Source organism: Aspergillus costaricaensis (assembly GCF_003184835.1).
Source record: "Aspergillus costaricaensis CBS 115574 unplaced genomic scaffold BO79scaffold_22, whole genome shotgun sequence".
Taxonomy (NCBI): Eukaryota; Fungi; Ascomycota; class Eurotiomycetes; order Eurotiales; family Aspergillaceae; genus Aspergillus; species Aspergillus costaricensis.
Window position 1 is genome coordinate 465343 of NW_020291822.1, and position 14291 is coordinate 479633.

At 49.9% G+C, this 14291-nt stretch overlaps 5 protein-coding genes across 5 annotated transcripts; 4 read left to right on the top strand and 1 right to left on the bottom strand.

Annotated features, from left to right (window-relative positions):
* Positions 1-355: 355 nt before the first annotated feature.
* BO79DRAFT_151718 (cupin domain-containing protein) lies at positions 356-1090 on the top strand (the record flags this gene model as incomplete). Its single annotated transcript, XM_025678661.1, has 3 exons — positions 356-443; positions 505-638; positions 710-1090. 3 exons carry the CDS (start codon positions 356-358, stop codon positions 1088-1090), a joined length of 603 nt encoding a protein of 200 aa, XP_025538030.1.
* A 299-nt stretch (positions 1091-1389) lies between these two features.
* BO79DRAFT_219255 (cytochrome P450) lies at positions 1390-3057 on the bottom strand (the record flags this gene model as incomplete). Its single annotated transcript, XM_025683447.1, has 5 exons — positions 1390-2345; positions 2395-2580; positions 2630-2927; positions 2970-2983; positions 3018-3057. 5 exons carry the CDS (start codon positions 3055-3057, stop codon positions 1390-1392), a joined length of 1494 nt encoding a protein of 497 aa, XP_025538031.1.
* Positions 3058-3914: 857 nt separating this feature from the next.
* Positions 3915-5379, top strand: BO79DRAFT_151905 (FAD-dependent oxidoreductase; the record flags this gene model as incomplete). Its single annotated transcript, XM_025678668.1, has 4 exons — positions 3915-4001; positions 4080-4678; positions 4735-5012; positions 5078-5379. 4 exons carry the CDS (start codon positions 3915-3917, stop codon positions 5377-5379), a joined length of 1266 nt encoding a protein of 421 aa, XP_025538032.1.
* A 938-nt stretch (positions 5380-6317) lies between these two features.
* Positions 6318-6766, top strand: BO79DRAFT_256692 (EthD domain-containing protein; the record flags this gene model as incomplete). The annotated part of the gene is made up of 2 exons (XM_025686216.1): positions 6318-6467; positions 6515-6766. The coding sequence occupies 2 exons, from the start codon at positions 6318-6320 to the stop codon at positions 6764-6766; spliced, it is 402 nt and encodes a 133-aa protein (XP_025538033.1).
* Positions 6767-7505: 739 nt separating this feature from the next.
* BO79DRAFT_219258 (type I polyketide synthase) lies at positions 7506-14227 on the top strand (the record flags this gene model as incomplete). The annotated part of the gene is made up of 7 exons (XM_025683448.1): positions 7506-7855; positions 7916-8207; positions 8254-9257; positions 9307-9500; positions 9547-11789; positions 11837-12595; positions 12650-14227. 7 exons carry the CDS (start codon positions 7506-7508, stop codon positions 14225-14227), a joined length of 6420 nt encoding a protein of 2139 aa, XP_025538034.1.
* Positions 14228-14291: the final 64 nt, after the last annotated feature.

Here is a 14291-nt window from a genome sequence, read left to right on the forward strand (position 1 = left end):
ACTTTGCTGTCAAGCATGGCACAGTTTATGGCAGATCCTCAAGGTTTAACCCGGAAAAGCCACTCCAAGGCCACCACATGCTCAATCGCAGCATCAGCCCATACTTATGCCGATAACCACCGATAGCCAAGCACAAGTATCAATCTGATCAGTTGATTTTCAAAGCAATGTTTCACAACCAGCCCGAAAGCAAGCCATGTCAGCTCCCGAAACATCATGAAGGAAAACTACTGCCAAGCCAATGTACTCTTCATCGGGTTCCGACCTATTGAACTGGAGCAACTATATAGCTCCTACTATCAATGCTACTTCCCTTAGAGATATCCTAGCTAGCTTCCCTGTAACAACCAAGATCATGGACCGCGTCGACCTATCCTACACAAAGAACCTATCCATCCATCATTACCAGCCGGAAAAGACGCCATGGCGTCGACTGGGACAATGTACTACCGCTTTCCTGCATACTCCCTTACCTGTGCTCAAATATCCCACTAACGAGAAAAGACCTCTATCGCGTTATGGAAGACGGGACGCACACTCAATATCGTCTCGCCGCAATCGAAAGTCTCCTTCCGCCTCACAGCGAGGGTCCCGTGTTCCATTTTCATGAGATGCATGATGAGGGGTTTTACGTTACGGTGATTATTTCGCTATCATAATATTCCCAGTTCTTAGAAGTGAAGGTCTTCTGATAATGAACGGCGTGTAGAAAGGAACCGTCCGTTTCCACAGCCCCGGCCGTGCCGACGTTGATGCCAAAGCAGGTGACCTGATCATCGTCCCTATCCGTCTGCCTCATCGATTCAGTAACCCTTTCGACGAAGAAGCTGTCTTTATGAACACAGCTACACCTGGATTCTTCGTGAGGTACTTCGAGTACCTTGAGTACTTGATTGGCGAGGGGACGGTGCTTACGCCGGAAATCAACAAGGCCGCGTTGAGAAGGTTTGCGACTGTGCCGGTAAGCAAGGAGGAGGTAGAAATGTTGGAGATGGAGGGGATGAGGGATGGGAATGCAGTTGTGGCTGAGACTGCGGCTGAGGGGGAGAAGTTCGTGGATTTCCTGGCCGAGGAGAAAAAGGGTGAATAGCTTTAGTACTGATGGGTTTGCGTAAAAAAACCATGGGTGGCCTAAGCGTACGCATATATTGCTATCAAGGGGTGGAATGCAGTCCGTTGAGCAGACAGAGCATGTAAAGTGGCTTTTTAAGTTATTGAGGATTAGCGTTGGAATGCCACTAACGACAATGTGTGGTTGGCGTGAGCTATGAGGCAAGGGATTAAAGGTGGCATTAGCAGCTGCAGAGAGAAGTACTGGACCAAACGTAATGATCTAATCTCATCTTCACCTCCCGGATAATATATGCGATATGCATTCTGTCTCACACATTATCGTTGGTCACCTCTCGGTGCCAATCTCACTAACAACGGCGGTTTCACCCAGAACCCAAAGACCTTCTGTCCATCAGCCCAAGCCTTTCCTGTCTCAAACAGCTCCATATCAAATAGAAACAGCAGTTTCGCCGCTATTAGTCGCATTTCGGCCCACGCTAGGTTCTTACCAAGGCAGTTCCTGGGCCCAAAGGAGAAAGGTTGGCAGCTTTTCGGGCGATCAATGGAAAAAGGCCCCTTCTCCTGACATTCTGGCAGCCACCGCTCAGGTAGGAAGTCCTGTGGACGGTAGTAGTTGCGTGGGTCATGGTAGCATGCAAAGTGATTGACTCCCACCGTCACTCCAGCGGGTACAAATTTACCGTCAATAACTGCGCCGTTGGCTGGGACAACTCTGGGTAGAGTCACAGCTACAGGAGGGTAGATACGCAGAGTCTCCTGCAGTACGGCGTTTAGATATGGCAGCTGGGTGACAGAAGAGATATCTATCTGCTCGTACTTCTCGAATGCGCCACGGATCTCAGCGATGAGTCGGTCGTACACACTCACATGCGATAGAATGTAGTATGTGAACGCGCTCAATGCTGTCGCCGACGACTCTGACCCAGCTATGCTGAAGGAAAAAGCATTGACATTCATCTCTGCCCGTGACATCCCTTTTTCCGTCTCCATCGCAGCGAGGATGTAGTGCAAAAAGTCCTTGCGGTCGGTGTTTCGAGCTACGCGACAATTGACGGTTTCAATAACTCGCTGCATGTTCTGTGCCCGTGCTCCCGCAATGGACTTGGGCATGAATAGCTGCCGAAAAGAGAGTAGATTGTAGTAGGCGAACATTTGGATGAAAGTCAACTCTTTGGAGATTGCACGGATAGATCTCACGAAGGGATCGTATTCCGCGGTGTTCAGGCAATGGAACCTTTCGCCGAAGGAAAGGTCACGAATGAGATCATATGCTATTGATTTGAGAATTGTTGAAATAAGTTCAGACAGCTGATAACATACCAATGAAGGTGAACCAGTCTACCATGTTCTGCGGGCTATCGTTTGCTCGAGCGGCCAGTTGTCTCATGAGCTGGTCTACATATCGCTGGATGATGACTTCTTGCTCACGTAAAGCTTTTTCGGAAAAAGCATGCGACAGAAGCCGTCGCTGTCTCGTATGTGTCTGTCTATCTGCCGTCAGGATATCTGTTCTCTGTCAGTTTCGACTGAGGCAGTCCTTGAAACGGAAGTATACTTTGTACGCCAGTTGGCGTTCGCAGCGAAAAGACGGGATCTTTGCCCATCTCATCCGATCGCGGTCCGTAAATAGCTCTCCATGCTTCCTCTGAGCTATAAGATAGTTCATTCGGAGCTACTCGCACGATGTGGCCGTATCGTAGATGCAATTCGAGCAGCTTCTGGTTTAGCCGGCCTTGAGCCTGGTACCAGCACCATGGTAGCCGCGTGGCAGCCCATAGCCTGGGGCCTGGATACCGCCTCAGTGGATGCAGAAACGCATTGTAGCATACGTAGAGAACGATGCATGCGAGCAGCTGTTGACATCAGTACAAGCCGCCTCGAGCTCGAAGACTTACCGATGTAAGGGCAGCTGCACCAAGTCCAAACATAGGACCTAAACTAACAACCTGAGTCAATGCCATTCCTCTGAAAGTTTGGAAACATGGTGTCAGTGTATTGGGAGCTGGAAAGACATGTGTATCGGCGAGATTCTGAAACAGCCCAATTGAGTAACTCGTGGAGTTCGTCTCCTCCTCTTGCAGCAAAAGCGAGACCCGAAGTGGATGTAGTCAGCTGTGCAATCTGACCCCGAGACTCTGTGAGACCTGATAGCTAGTCAGCATTGCAATTTTAACCACCATCAGGCCATGGAATGCGAGTGGGGCGTTTATCAGAGTATGAGTTTAGGCGCAAGGGGGTGACGCCTCCAAAGATCTAGACTGTTACCATATCGGACATAAGCAAAACGGGAAAATACAGGAGTGGCTATTTCATGGATTCCACTAGCTAATCAGGCCAAGTTAAAGTCAATTGGCCTTTTGTTCTTTTACTGTAACATTCGTCTTCGAAACAAGTCCTAAGAAAATGTGATTTGTTAGACTGACGAATAGGACGTCCATTTCAGAGAAATTTTATCTTTCCCCGAATTTGAAGCCAGTATATCTAGAAAACTGGAAAAGAAAACACTTGTCATCGGTCATCCCGTAAGAAGGGAAAATGCCGCGTAAGTATGCAGTTTGTCGGCTTGCTGAAGTATGGTCGGAAATGGCCTCCGTCGTACAGTGACCCTGACTGGTGTATCGCCAGCAAGTTCCCGTATACAGCAAATGTTGTTACTTTCGATGCACAAGCAGAAAGCATGGATTATGGCATGTGGCTGAATCAGGTGATAATACCCAAACCTAGATGAGATACAATAATAAACCCTTGCCTGATGGTACTCCTATACCACCCCCGCTCCTTCCCCTCTGCCACATTCATCACTGAACCATCGAACCACTGCACACAGTCTCACATCCAACATGACCGTTCCCAGCTCAGAGGACACACACGTTCTTATCATCGGCGCAGGTATCACAGGCCTTATCCTCGCACAATCTCTCAAGAAGGTAGACTTGACCCCCACGCCGCCAGAATTTCGCCAAATACCCCTCCCTGGGTAACAGTAACCGTCTAACGTGCCGCAGGCCGGCATCCGCTACTCCATCTTCGAAAAGGAAGTGTCTATGAACTATCGCAGCAATGAATGGACGATGGCTATTCACTGGTCTCTCGACCGTCTACGCGACCTCCTCCCCGCCGACCGTTTTGCGCACATGGAATCCGTCTCGTGCAACCCAGACGTTGCCCTGAACGCGGGCGGAAACTATCCCATCATCCACGGAGAAACTGGTCACTTGATTGCCGGTGTGCCGTATGCCAAAGGACTGCGGGTTCCGCGCAGTAAGATGCGGGATCTGTGTAGCAAGGGGATTGACGTCCAGTATGGAAAGAATCTGATCGATGTGGCGTTCACTGAAAGCCATAAAGGAGTAGTTGCATTGTTTGATGATGGTTCCATGGTTGCTGGAACTATCCTCATCGGTGCGGATGGGCCTCGCTCAAAGGTCCGTGAGTTTGCCATGGGTTCGGCCGAAAAGGCGGCTGTTAGCCGCTTTCCTATTTTTCATACTAACATGACCGTTACCTACAACGATGCTGAGAAAGCTAGATATGTGAGGCAGCGCTTTCCGACGAGTTATCTGGCTTTGAGTGATAGGTCGTATCATGCATTTCAATCTAGTAGGTATCCATATCTTGTTTACGTCGCTTTGGGTGGGTTACTGATTGTGTAGTCTCGAGCATGCCTGATGGTCCCGATCACCCTGAATCTTGGATATTTCATTTGGCTATGGCCTGGTTCATGGACCACGGTCAACCTGCAACTTACCGCGAAAGACTAGACATGATCCGCGAGAAAGCCCAGAGTCTCGCTGAGCCAGCTCGGTCCTCGTTTACTTGGATCCCGGATGATACGCAGGTCCATAAAGCTGATATCAGCTACTGGGTTACTCAGCCTTGGGATAATCGACAGGGAAGATTGACGTTGGTTGGGGATGCGGCGCATCCGATGCCGCCGTGTAAGTTAACCCTACAGTAATTGAACATAGTGATGTACTAATGATGGTATGATTCGGATGATTAGACAGAGGACAGGGTCTTAATCACTGCATATGTGATACATCTCATCTTTTGGCTGGCATTCAGAAGGTAGTGGCTGGGACTGCTACTCTGCAGGAGGCAATCACTGCGTACGAAGCAGAGATGATTCCCCGCGGTCACGAAGAAGTCAAGTGCTCAGTAGAAAACGGGTATATGCTGCATGATTGGGAACAAGTCCGTGAAAGTCCTGTTTTCCGACAAGGGTTCCGGCCTATGAGTGGGCACGATCGTGGGTCTGTCGATGGACATGAGAAGATGCAACCAAAGGATATTGTAGCTAATTGAGTGTGGTAAGGGATGCACATGCATCTGTTGTGCGAGCTATGAGATATCAGTACTACGATTGATAATGATGCTGTTCACGTCGTGTGGCAAAATCCTGGCTTGATATTGGAGCACTGTTGGATCTAGTACGACACAATGGCGCAGTCGTTACATATCCATATCATGCAATTGCGGAGTACCACGCTGAGCTGACATTGCTAAGCACACTACAAATTTAGCAGAAATACAGTAGACTTTCTGAATCAAACCCCATTACAGGTGTGAGCATCCGAAGTAAACGTTAGTCGGCTGCCTCCATGTACATGACCTGCTTAGGACCAAAACCCAGTCGCCCAGAACTTGTTCCCACTGCTATCTAACCGACTTGGTTACTTGAGCAAGCAATATATGATAGCCATAGTATGACGCCTCCGATGCTAGCGTTTCGACAACACAAAGGATGGAAATATATCAGCAAAGCCACGTGCGCCATTCCCAGATATGGGAACCTGGGCACTCACAGGGCATGTGTCGTGATACCCGAGCTAGCCCGTAAGGCTGACAACCTTCTATGGGAAGACATCCCTCAGTCCGGTGCTGTTAAGGCTAATTGACAGGGATTATTCTGGTCAATATCAGTGGCGGCAAGAAGTCTGACAGATTTGTACGAGATCCGATCATCTGACGGAGATTCCGACATCATGGCATCTGTATTCCCCGAACTGTGTATTCCGCATCGGAGGCACTAAGCGTTCCGGACACCGAAACTTAACTTCTCCAGCTCCACATGTCATGTATTGTGCTCCGCGGAAGCATGTGGAATTGCCTCGGAGACCGAATGTTTTCTTCCGACTCTTGGTGGAATGCCCTTAAGTTGGAGATGCTCACGTTTGCCGAAATGTAACCCCAACGCTTTGTGCCATTGCTCCTACCGCATTTCAGCGGTACTGTGTTTAACGATGGCCTCTGAACGCCTCTACGCTCTGACAATTTACGGCTACCGCAAGCCAGGTATGCCTGAGGGTGAGTATCATCGTTATCTAAGTGATCATCATGCTGTTTTGGTGAGAAACCATCTCGTGAAGATGGGTATTGTCAGATACACTCTGGTAGGTCGGCTAAGAAACTATGAGTGGGAGAATGCTGACGCTGCTAGACGCACAACACGTCCGAGACAAAAGAGATGATGAAGCGTATCTTTGGAAACCTTCCAGAGGGCCATACCTCTGATTGCGACTGCTTGGCCCAGATTATCTTTCGTGATGTGGAGGATTATGTCCGCGCTCGGAATGACCCCTACTACAAGGAAGTCATTTTTCCCGACCATGAGAATTTTGCCGACTCAAACAGGACTCAGTTTGTGACTGGCTGGGTGGAATGCCATCTTGTTGATGGGAAGATAGCATAGAGGCATCTCATTCAGGATGATAGTGGCGAATGGTCAACCAAAGTGCTACAGCCAATATTTGAAATCCGGCAGCTGGAGTCCTCTGATGTAGACTGTGGTTGGCTGTAGACTAGATGGAATATCAAGTATTGATTCTTTCATTATCTTCTTGAACTCCTACCACCTATGTTGATAGTAACCGTAGTTTGTCCAAGAAAGCATGATATTGTGATCTTTGTGCTTGTCCCTACATCATATGTTGCATGTGGCGACTGATCAAATGAGTTGACAATGCAGCTATGGAACATGCTTATTGCATGATTCTCCATCTGTACAACACTTGTACATCAACAGTATCCAACCTCTCTAATTGTCGCTATGGCATAACGGGAATTTGCGCTAGCTTCGCTTTTCTCAGAACTCTCCGAGAATCGACCCGTATCTGCGGCGTCAGCGACGCCCCTCAAGCAAAGGTTGTGGGCCAAGACCGAGCTGAAAGTACATGTTCGGACATCATTCGATCGTTAGTTGGCATTAACTGCCAGGGTATAGACTTTTCTATGTCACTATTATCTAGCGTGTCAGCAGTACTCGGGAATAAACCCCTGTCGCCTCGTGTTATGCTAGGATACCAACTCCCTAATTCCAAATGAACAGCCTTTCGAACATTATGAATACATTGCTCCTCCAGATGTCTGTCAGCTCATGGAAGGGAGAATCTCACACCTTCTGATAGAAATAAACTTTCAATCTTATGAACATGGTCGTTAGGACAATGCTGGAAGAATCGAGCACAAAAACCGACACTTCAGCCATGAGCAAGATGGAGACAGTCGCCGAAGTATTCATTTTCGGTGACCAAACGGTGGCATTCGAGTCGACGCTACACTCGTTGCTGCACCTGAAGGACAATGCAGTTCTCACCGACTTCTTTGATCGCGTTGGGTACCAGTTGCGGCGATATGTCGGGAATCTCCTCTTGCATCAGCAAGAATGGTTCCCTTACTTTACTACCCTCATTGACCTGCTGGCCCAGCACGAAAACTGCCATGCGGCTCCAGCATTAAAGTTGCCCCTGCTATGTGCGACGGAGCTTGGCCAATTTATTAGGTGAGCCGTTAAGGCCTGTTTCCGCATGCTCATCAATGCATGATTCTGAACTTTATGTAGGCACTATGGACAAGCAGGAAGAACATACCCTGCACCAGAAAGTACCTTCCTAATTGGTGCTTGCACGGGGGCATTTGCTGCTGCAGCAGTTGCAACCTCCCAAACCTTAGCAGAGCTTGTCCCTGCTGCGGTCGAAGCCGTCACCGTTGCGTTCCGGACAGCGTTGCGATCGCTGATCCTGCGAAATGACCTTGAAATTAATATAGATGGATCTCAGAAATCATGGTCCGCTATTGTAGGGGTCTGTGAGCCAGAAGCAGCAAGTGCAATCCGGTGCTTCAACGTTGAGAAGGTGTGTCAAATCCACAACTCAGGAGATCAGAAGCTGATAGTCACAGGGGTTGCCTCCTGTAGCTCGTCTATACCTCAGCTCAGTCAGTCGAACGAATGTTTCGATTAGTGGGCCTCCACGCCTTCTGGGCCAGTTTCTTCTATCGTGTGCCTGGAAGCACTCGTTACTTCCTATTGAGCTGCCGTACCACGCGTCGCATCTCTTCCGGAAGGACGATGCAGAGAGTATTGTGGGCGAATTCCACGACTTTTCACTGCTGAAGTACACGCAAAGGACCAAAGTTATTTGCGCCGTTTCTGGCGAAGTTGTTGTAGCGTCTGACCTGCGCAGTCTGCTGCATCGAGCAGTCCAGGAAGCCCTCTGTGAGCCTCTCCAGTGGAATTTCATTGCTGCATCTCTTTCTCAGGAGTTAAAGCAGTGCCAGTTTACAGTATGCGTGATCAATCAAGTCTCAACGCGAAGCGGATCGCTCATCAGCTCAGCTTTATCACAAGAAGCATTTCTCGGGGTCAAAATCGTGCAATCCATAGGAGATGTCGCTGTATCACCTGCTCTCTCGAGCCCAACTGGCAAATTTTCTCAATCAAGCATTGCTATTATTGGGTTCTCTGGACGCTTCCCAGAGTCTGGCTCCAATGAAGAATTCTGGGAGATGCTTCTGGCGGGTCGAGATGTACATCGCACCATTCCCGAGGATCGGTTCGACTGGAAGGCCCACTACGATCCCACTGGCAAGACCAAAAACACCAGTCGCGTCAAGTATGGCTGTTTTATCAAAGAGCCTGGGGTGTTCGATGCTCGCTTTTTCAATATGTCTCCCCGGGAGGCCGAGAATGCAGATCCGGCACAGCGATTGGCCATCACTACGGCATATGAGGCAATGGAGATGGCGGGGCTGGTGCCAAATGCGACACCGTCCACCCAAGGGGATCGCATCGGGGTGTTTTATGGGGTGACGAGTGATGACTGGCGTGAGGTCAATAGCGGGCAAAATGTTGACACATACTTTATCCCAGGAGGAAATCGTGCCTTCATTCCCGGAAGGATCAGGTATGTTATGTCGATTGATGACTGAAGTACTACTCTGCTGACAGCACAGTTATTTCTTCCGGTTCTGTGGCCCCAGCCTGAGTATCGACACGGCATGCTCATCCAGCTGCGCGGCTATTCAAACAGCGTGTGCTTACCTATGGCGAGGTGAATGTGACACTGCCCTGGCTGGAGGCGTGAATGTGTTGACGAACCCTGATAACTTCTGTGGACTGGATAGGGGCCACTTTCTGACGGCTAAAGGTTAGTCTGACCAATTTTATGTGAGAAATTCAGACTGACGAGACAGGCAATTGCAATGCTTTCGATGATGAAGCGGACGGATACTGCCGCTCAGACGCTGTTGGTACTGTTATTCTCAAACGCCTAGAGGATGCTCTGGAGGACAGCGACCCCATCTTTGGAGTCATTCGTGGTGCATACACCAACCATTGTGGTAGAACAGACTCCATCACCCGGCCTTTTGAAGGCGACCAGGCGACCGTGTTCAATCGGATCATGCGATATGCTGGAGTCAACCCCCAAGACGTAGGTTACGTCGAAATGCACGGCACTGGAACCCAGGCCGGGGATGCCACAGAGATGAAGTCGGTCCTGTCTGTATTTGCGCCTAATATGCGCAGACAGAACCCCCTGTACTTGGGTACAGCAAAAGCTAATATGGGCCATGCCGAGTCTGCTTCTGGAGTTTCATCTTTGATAAAAGTGCTACTGATGATGCAAAATGATATGATCCCACCGCACTGTGGCATTAAAACCCGGATAAACCATACCTACCCAGTTGACCTAAAACAGCGCAACGTGCATATTCCATTCAAGCCTACACCTTGGCTTCGTGAACAGATGCCACAATTCAAGCGAACGGTGTTCTTGAATAACTTCAGCGCAGCAGGAGGTAATACCGCTATGCTCGTCGAAGATGCGCCAATCCGAGAGAGCAAGTTGGCTGCGGATCCCCGCTCCAAGCACGTAGTGACAGTGACAGCGAAAACCATCAAAGCTCTCAAGGGAAATATCAGTTCCCTAATAGCATATTTGGAGCAACACCCGGGTGTATCCTTGTCGTCTTTATCCTATACCACCACTGCCCGACGTATCCACCATAGCTATCGGGTCATAGTGTCTGGCTCTGATACAGGGGAATTTCTACACCGGATGCAAGAGATATTGCCAGGCTTGGAGAGCCACAGACCAGTTCCTCCACCGGGAAGGCTGCCAAACATTGTTATGACGTTCACCGGACAGGGCACCCTCTACGTCGGTATGGGCAAACAGTTCTACGACACGGTACCCTCGTTCAGGGCGGACGTCAAGCGATTCAATGAAATCGCAAGCCAAATGGGCTTTCCAAGCTTCTTGCCTCTTATTGATGGTACCATGATCAACCATCAGGAAGCATCGCCCACGTTAGCCCACCTCGCCTTGGTCTGCATTCAGATGGCACTATACAACTACTGGATGTCTCTAGGGGTAATTCCATCGGCAACTATTGGCCACAGCCTCGGCGAATACCCTGCACTGTATGCTTCGGGTGTTCTTACAGCTTCGAGTGTAATATATTTGGTGGGCGCTCGGGCTACCTTGCTGGCGGAGAAGACCACCCCACGGACCCATGCTATGCTGGCGGTGAAGGGGTCCGTAGATTGTATCCAGAGCGAGCTACAGAACACAGGGTGCGCTCTGGCTTGCCTGAACCAACCTTTTAGTAACGTTGTGAGCGGATCGATCAAAGAGTTGATGCAGTTGAAAGACTGGCTCACGTCTCGTGGCATTGAAAGCGTCCAGCTTGATATACCATATGCCTTTCACTCCGCACAAGTGGATCCGATTCTAGATGACTTCATGGCGATAGCTGCGGGTGTTCAGTATTGCGTTCCATCAATCCCATACATCTCACCTCTTCTGAGCAGGGTCATTTCAACTGGCGAGCCAAATGTTTTTGGAGCTTGCTATTTGAAAAATGCATGTCGTGAGCCAGTCAACTTCCAGGGTGCTGTTGAAGCAGCAGAGAAGACTGGTCTAGTCAACGAGAAAACCATATGGGTGGACATCGGCTCGCACCCGGCCTGCTCAGGCATGGTAAAGGGCATACTGGGTGCAAAAAGTGTTGCAATTGCATCGCTCCGGAAAGGATCAGATTCCTGGAGTGTACTATCGGCAACCCTGGAAGTCCTTTACTCCCATGGTATTGACATTCAGTGGGTCGAGTATCATCGCGGAATTGTTGGTGCTCGCGAGGTCCTCCAACTACCGCGGTATGATTGGGATCTGAAGAATTATTGGATTCAATACAGGAACAACTTTTGTCTCTCGAAAGGTGAAGGCTTGGTTCCTGCGGGACAGCAAGCAGTGTCGCCGCATATGGAGTTTCCGCGCATTCCCCGGTATCTTTCTCCATCTGTCCAGAGAGTTCTCGAGCAGAATGACGGCCCAGAAACATCTACCCTCTTGGCTGAGTCAGATATTCACGACGCAAGGCTGGCGCCAATATTGGCAGGTCATGTTGTCAATGGCGCGATGCTATGTCCATCTGTAGGTAACCACGTAGCGTTATGTTGTTATATGCTGACATGGCCCAGTCACTCTATGCCGATATCGGTATAACTATCTCGAAACACATGCTGGAGGCAATTGGAAAATACACCGATACAGTTGGACTAGATGTCGCTGACATGCAGGTGCAAAACCCATTGATTTCTCGACCAGACACTGAATCGCAAGTCTTCCATGTGTCTGCATCAGCAGACTGGAGAATAAATAACATTTCCTTCCGATTGTATAGTGTCAACGGTAAAGAAACCGTTGAGCACGCTGCATATGTGGTGCACATCACCGAGCAGGTTCAGACATGGCTGACTGAATGGAAACGTCATGCACATTTGGTACGGAGTCGAATTGCCTCCCTGCGTCGCAGCGCGGAAGAAGGCGACGCGCACAAACTCAAGCGACGTCTGGCATACCAGTTGTTTGCCACTCTCGTGCAATATGAGACCAGCTACCAAGGAATGCAAGAGGTTGTTTTAGACTGTGACAATCATGAAGCCACTGCCAAGGTGTCCTTCCAGATCGACGAAAACGGCTTCGTGTTCAATCCGTGCTGGATAGACAGTCTTGGGCATATTGCTGGATTCATTATGAATGCCAGCGATGCTACTCCTTCCAAAGAGCAGGTTTTTATTAACCATGGTTGGGAGCGTATGCGATGCGCCGTGCGGTTTGACAAAGGCAAGCAGTACCAAGTGTATAACCGAATGCAGCTGGAGACGGGGACAACTTACGTGGGTGACACATACATCTTCGAGGGTGAGACTGTAGTGGCAGTGTACCAAGGGATCCGAGTAGGTAACCACATACTCTAAATTTAAGATGGTGTAAATAGCTAATGTGTGTAGTTCCAAGGGGTCCCTCGACGACTTCTCGACCGACTACTGCCGCCCAAGACGCAGTCGCGCCTCGCAGACAGGAATCAGGAAGTGCAGCCCACAACAGCGCCGGTCAACAATCAACCGGCTTGCCGAAAAGCTGGTCCTCCATCTGTACCAATAGTTCCAGCTCCAAACCCCAAGGAGCCGGTAGGTTCGTCAGGCGGCATCGCAGCGCGCGTAATGGCCATCATTGCCAAGGAAGCGGGCGTCCATCCATCAGACTTGGGGGCTAATGAGGAGTTTGCCAACTACGGGATTGACTCGTTGCTATCGCTGACCATCTGCGGTCGTATTCAAGAGGAACTGGATGTTGATGTTCCATCTTCGTTGTTCGTAGACTATCCCACTCCTAAGGATCTGATCGGTTTCTTTGGGGTGGAAGATGACTCTTCTCAGCTCACGTCCTCCTTGGAAGGGAGCACCGAGGATGACATATCAAGCTACGAGACGGTTGCAACTTCAGAGCACGAGTCGGATGTGTCTGTATTGGAGATTCTCCGGACAACGATTGCCCAGGAAGCGGGCGTATCAACCGATGAGCTGACACCGACCACGGCGTTCACTGATATCGGCGTGGACTCATTACTCGCTCTTACCATTGTGAGCACCATATCAGAGACATACGACATAACCCTGCCTTCTAATATATTAATGGAGAAGGAGAACCTGGAAGAGGTCGGAAAGGCACTTGGTCTTGAAGTGAACCCGAAAACTCCCCCACAGCATTTGGTGCTTCCTAAGCCCGCTTTCCATCCATCTGTTGGTCCACAAGCCACTTCCATCTTGCTGTGGGGTAAGCCCAAGACAGCCAGAAAGATACTATTCCTCTTTCCCGATGGATCCGGGTCAGCTACATCCTACTCTGCTCTTCCGAAGCTTGGCAACGACACAGCTGCGTATGGGTTGAACTGCCCATGGATGAAGACACCGGAGCAGATGACAGTCAGCCTCGAGGAGCTGACAGCAAAGTACCTTTTGGAAGTACGTCGACGTCAGCCGAACGGTCCATACTACTTGGGCGGTTGGTCCGCCGGAGGAATTTGCGCGTACGAAGCTGCCCGCCAGCTTGCGCAAGACGGTCAGACTACGGCCAAGCTTATTCTTATCGACTCACCTAACCCAATCGGTATGGAGAATCCCCCAAAAAGAATGTACGACTTTTTCCAAAGCATCGGACTCTTCGGGACCAGTGGCAAGCCACCACCTGGTTGGTTGATCCCACACTTCAATGCCTTTATCCGGTTGCTGGACGCATATCGGATCCAACCACTTGGAGCGTTCATCGAGACTCACATAGTTTACGCACGCGACGGAATCTGCAAGGATGCTAGTAGCCCTCGGCCGGAGCGCCGGCCAGATGATCCGCGTGAGATGGTCTGGTTGATTGAGAATCGGACGGACTTTAGTGGGGATGGGTGGGCATCGCTGTTGGGAAGAGAAAACCTCCATATCGAGGTCCTGAGCGAGGTCAATCATTTCTCGATGATGGATCCCGGGAAGCATATGGGAGCGTTTGAGGGGTTTCTTTGCCGGGCTTTGCTATAGGAATCCCAGCCTTGATTCACGTAGGAGTAGATAGGCATGGGTAACGCTGACGGAATACCCTCGC